The sequence below is a fragment of the Camelina sativa genome, chromosome 16 (assembly GCF_000633955.1).
Source record: "Camelina sativa cultivar DH55 chromosome 16, Cs, whole genome shotgun sequence".
NCBI lineage: Eukaryota > Viridiplantae > Streptophyta > Magnoliopsida > Brassicales > Brassicaceae > Camelina > Camelina sativa.
Window position 1 is genome coordinate 28008179 of NC_025700.1, and position 4967 is coordinate 28013145.

Below are 4967 nucleotides of genomic sequence, written 5' to 3' on the forward strand. Positions count from 1 at the left end.
TTTTCAAGGAGCAAAAGTATCCTGAAGCTGTGAGACATTACACTGAAGCGATCAAGAGGAACCCAAAAGACCCGAGAGTAAGGCCTATTCATTGTCATATGTGCTTCAATGTTATGCGCATAAAGAATTCCATAATTGACTGTTTTAATAACTTGTTTACCTCTTTGCATAACATAGGCATATAGCAACCGGGCTGCATGTTACACCAAACTGACGGCAATGCCCGAAGGATTGAAGGATGCAGAAAAATGTATCGAGCTCGATCCGACATTCTCAAAGGGATACAGCAGAAAAGGTGCAGTCCAATTCTTCATGAAGGAGTATGAAAACGCAATGGAAACTTACCAGCAGGGTCTCAAACACGATCCTAACAATCAAGAACTTCTCGATGGTGTTAGAAGGTATTTTATATATGTGTAGTCAAAAAGGATTATTCTCTATATCTAGTTATGTCAATATATGCCTATGTAACATGTTCTAAAACTCTCTATTCTGCAGATGTGTTCAACAGATCAACAAAGCAAACCGTGGTGACCTTACTCCCGAGGAGTTGAAAGAAAGACAGGTCAGATTCTGTTACTGTCTGGAAACTTTTTCGTTTTTCGGTTATGAGAAAACCCTGTAATGTTAGGTTAAAATTTTGGGATTTTGCTTTCTTTTTTCTTATTATCACAGGCTAAGGGAATGCAAGACCCAGAAATCCAGAACATTCTCACAGATCCTGTAATGAGACAGGTAAATAAACAAACAAACTTCTCTAGATTATGTTACAGTTCACAAATCTCTCTATGTTTAAGATTAAACTTCTGGGAGCAATCCTGGAAACCAAAATTGAGCTATCTCTATGTTGTTACGTCTCACCAATATCCAACACTTGTTGTTTGAACAGGTACTGTCTGATCTCCAGGAGAATCCAGCAGCAGCACACAAACACATGCAGAACCCGATGATTATGAACAAAATCCAAAAGCTGATCAGCTCAGGAATCGTCCAGATGAAATAAACCCAGAAGTGAAGACATTATTGATTTCGATTTCCGCTGATTTGTCACTCTATTACAACTTCAAACACTAAAATCAAATTCTTCGTCATTTTCAGACTTTTTTGATATATCGTTTTTCTCTCATATCCATGTGTTTTAAGACAATAACAACTTTGTCTTCACAAATTTGATTAGCATACATGACTGCTGTATGAATCAAACAAAATCACAATAAGTTTTTAGTGTAGGATAAACAAAAATTCTGTCTAAGCAGCAACTCTGTCTAAGCAGCAACTTCTTGATCCTTGTTCGAAAGCTGGTTCTGAATATGCTGAGGAACAACATCGAACTTGGCCAATTGCATTGTGTAAGACGCCCGACCTTTTGTCATGCCTCTCAACGTACTCACATACTGAAACATCTCTGCTAATGGAACCAGAGAGTCCACAACCTACAACAACGAAACGACAAACAACAATGTCAATATCAGATTTCATCAAACAAGTTTGGCTTTGTTTTATCATCCCATCTTAGAAATCGTTTTTTTTCATACCTTGAGACCACCGGGTTTGTCTCCAAAGCTGTTGATTTGACCTCTTCTTGAGTTAAGATCACCAATGACATCTCCAAGATGTTCTTCTGGTGTAACAACTTCAACTCTCATGATAGGTTCCAGCATTCTTGGACCTGCTTTCTTCATCCCTTCACGGAAAGCTCCTCTTGCAGCAAGCTGGAAAGCTAGCACGCTTGAGTCAACATCATGGTAAGATCCGTCAACTAGACAAGCACGGACATCAACAACCGGGAAACCAGCAAGCACACCAGAGCCCATACACTCTTCAAGTCCTTTCATGACACCAGGAATATACTCTCTTGGCACAGCTCCTCCTTTGATCTCACTCTTGAATTCGTATCCTGATCCTGCTGCCAGTGGCTCAAACCGGACTGTAATATCAGCAAACTGACCTTGTCCACCTGATTGCTTCTTGTGTGTGTATTTCACTTCAGATATTTTGGAGATACTCTCACGGTAGTTGACTTGTGGTGCACCAACGTTAGCCTCAACCTGAAAGATGAAAAGGAATTAGACGGCTTGAAGACGTGAAGAAGATAATAGATTTTAGGTTACGTTTTACCTTGAACTCTCTTTTAAGTCTGTCAACGATGATCTCGAGATGAAGCTCTCCCATTCCTTCAATGACGGTTTGGTTCATCTCTTCATCACGGGAAAAATGGAAAGACGGGTCTTCTTGAGCGAGCTTGATCAATCCCGTTGCCATTTTATCAATGTCAGCTTTTGTTTTCGGCTCAATCGCTACCTTGATGACGGGATCAGGGAAGTCCATACGTTCAAGAACAACAGGGTTTTCTGGATCACTCAGGGTTTCCCCAGTGATTGTATCTTTGAGACCCGCAAGAGCGACAATGTCACCAGTTAAAGCCACTTTAACATCTTCTCTGCTGTTTGCATGCATTTCCAAGAGTCTTCCGATTCTCTCCTTCTTTCCTTTGTTAGCATTCAGCACGTAAGAACCAGCTGAGAGTTTCCCTGAGTAAACCCTCACAAATGTAAGAGAACCCACAAAAGGATCACTCATGATCTTGAATGCTAAACCAGCGAATGGCTCGTCATCATCTGGTTTTCTTATGATGATAACTTCCGGGTTCTCAGGATCTGTTCCATTCATAGGTGGCACTTCCACCGGCGAAGGCAGATAATCAACCACAGCATCAAGTAACGGCTGTACTCCTTTGTTCTTAAAGGCTGAACCACACAGAATAGGCACAAACTTGCCAGTGATGGTTCCTTTTCTAACCAATCTCTTCACTGTGGCCTCGTCAGGCTCAACTCCTTCTAAATAGTTCTCCATAACCTCATCATCCAAATCAACAATCAATTCCATCATCGCTGCTCGATACTCCTGAGCCAAATCCTCAAGATCAGCTGGAATATCCTCGTAGTTGAACTTGGCACCAAGCTCTTCTCCTGACCAAACTATAGCTTTCATCCTCACAAGATCAACAACGCCTTTAAAGACATCTTCAGCACCAATAGGTATCTGAAGCACCAACGGCTTAGCACCCAAATTAGTCACAATCATATCCCTCGTCCTGAAAAAGTTAGCTCCAAGACGGTCCATTTTGTTGACAAAGCAAATCCTAGGCACACCGTATTTATCCGCTTGTCTCCACACAGTCTCGGACTGAGGCTCAACACCAGCAACACTATCGAACAAGCATATAGCTCCATCGAGAACTCTAAGAGCTCGTTCGACTTCAAGAGTGAAATCAACGTGACCCGGTGTGTCAATAATGTTGATCCTGTGTTTGTCCCAAAACGTTGTGGTTGCAGCTGAAGTAATGGTGATTCCTCTTTCTTGCTCTTGTTCCATCCAGTCCATAGTAGCTGTCCCTTCATGCACTTCACCGATTTTGTAGTTTCTTCCTGTGTAGTAAAGAATCCTCTCCGTTGTTGTGGTCTTCCCAGCGTCTATGTGAGCCATAATACCAATGTTTCTGTAATCTTTAAGCGGCACAGCGCGCTTCGTCTCCGCTATATAACACACACAATGAAGCCAAAATCAGCATAAAATTGAAAGCTTTGGCAATATCAGAACTTAACTAGAAGAGACACTTCTCAGAGGCAATTCAACAAACACTTAGAAGGCATGTAAAAAATTTCAAACTTTGACATCAAAATCGAATTCAGTAAGATAAAGATGGAAGCTTTTGTAAAAGAGTTATGTGACACAAACCTTCGGCTGCAGCAAAGACTGAGAATTGTTTTTTCCTGTGAGAGAGCTTGGAAGAACCAAGCCCAATACGAGAAGTACCCAGAAACAGAGGAATTGAAGAAGAAATCGAAGAAGATGAAGCTCTAGGAGGAAGACCCAGAAACGTAGCACGATGAGACAGAGTAAGAAGAACAGGCCGTCTCTGTGACCCATTAAGATTACAAACCAACGAACCGGAACTAGAACTCGATATCCTCAGAGCATCCGCCGCCATTATTGTATATCAAAATCGCTCCTTTCTTCTTCTTCCTCTTCTTCTTCTTCCTCTTCCTCGTCCTCTTGGCTAAAACGTATCACTTGGTAAATCTCTCTCTCGTCTGGCTTGGGGATAACGAAGCCTTTTGGGCTTGGCGTGGTTTGTTTCTGAACCGTTGGTTTAAAAAAATAAAAATTATATGGTCTATAAATTTTCTGATGGTTTTATTTAATTGGTCCAAATGGATAAGGAGAGAGACACGTCACCGTCTAAATTGTTTTGGCAAAACAAGTTGATTCGAACCGGAACCACAAAAAAGCATGGGGGGGTGTTCACTGCAGTTTCAGTCCAATTTGATTCCTTTAAAACCACAAACTAGTACTACTAGTAGTAGACTAGTAAGCAAACTTAACAAGAGGTTGAAGGAAGAACACATAACTTGAATTGATTGGCGATATACAACAAACATATTAATGGATCAATATGCTTGTTGGTAGGTGTTTAAGTGACACAAATAATAATAACTTGCGTAGGAGAAAAGCTGGCGAGTCTAGGACATTCTCAAATGTAGCTCTTACGTGTTTCATTTACGATTTTTCCTCCTAACCAAAATTACTCTTTCACTACCAGTCTTATACGTTCTAAATGTTATGAAAAGAAAAGAAAAATAAACTTATAGTTGAGTACAAAACAAACAGTGAAAACAAAAACAAAGGTTATGAATCATATGTAATATGTGACAAACTGACAGAACAGAACAAAGGTACAATACAAGTATATAACTAGGTTTGGCTTAACAAGACAGATCATGATTAATCCCTCTTCGAATTAAGTAATCTTACTAAATACTAATACAATATTTTCTAGCCGTAATTTGAACGCGACAAAGGGGTTGAACACTTGAACTTGTCCACCACCGTCAAAATAATACAAAATCTTCACATACAATTTTTTTATACACAGAAATTAAAAAATCACAATACCTAAAGTACAC

General features: G+C 40.2%; 2 protein-coding genes across 3 annotated transcripts in view; one reads left to right on the forward strand and one right to left on the reverse strand.

The window, feature by feature from the left end:
* LOC104754138 (hsp70-Hsp90 organizing protein 2) overlaps window positions 1–1126 on the forward strand; it is a 9244-nt gene extending 8118 nt beyond the window's left edge. The window contains exons 3-7 of the mRNA XM_019237945.1: window positions 1–77; window positions 178–401; window positions 499–565; window positions 676–735; window positions 890–1126. Of these exons, the coding sequence (XP_019093490.1) occupies window positions 1–77; window positions 178–401; window positions 499–565; window positions 676–735; window positions 890–1003 (542 nt within the window). The 3' untranslated portion in view covers window positions 1004–1126. The remainder of the gene's footprint in view (window positions 78–177; window positions 402–498; window positions 566–675; window positions 736–889) is intronic.
* On the reverse strand, window positions 1072–4167 carry LOC104752929 (elongation factor G, chloroplastic). 2 transcript variants are annotated; one of them, XM_010475194.1, is made up of 4 exons: window positions 3739–4167; window positions 2119–3536; window positions 1536–2048; window positions 1072–1433 (listed from the first exon to the last, which is right to left on the reverse strand). In XM_010475194.1, exons 1-4 carry the CDS (start codon window positions 3989–3991, stop codon window positions 1266–1268), a joined length of 2352 nt encoding a protein of 783 aa, XP_010473496.1. In that variant the 5' UTR covers window positions 3992–4167; the 3' UTR covers window positions 1072–1265. The 2 variants fall into 2 exon arrangements, with proteins under 2 accessions (XP_010473496.1, XP_010473497.1); XM_010475195.2 differs by having other exon boundaries at window positions 2119–3533; window positions 3739–4139.

Coding starts and splice junctions, on each gene's coding strand:
- LOC104752929 (XM_010475194.1), bottom strand. CDS start 3,991: ATGGCGGCGGATGCTCTGAGGATATCGAGTTCTAGTTCCGGTTCGTTG. Junction 3,537..3,738: donor AGTCTTTGCTGCAGCCGAAG/GTTTGTGTCACA, acceptor TGTGTTATATAG/CGGAGACGAAGCGCGCTGTG. Junction 1,434..1,535: donor ACAAACCCGGTGGTCTCAAG/GTATGAAAAAAA, acceptor TCGTTGTTGTAG/GTTGTGGACTCTCTGGTTCC.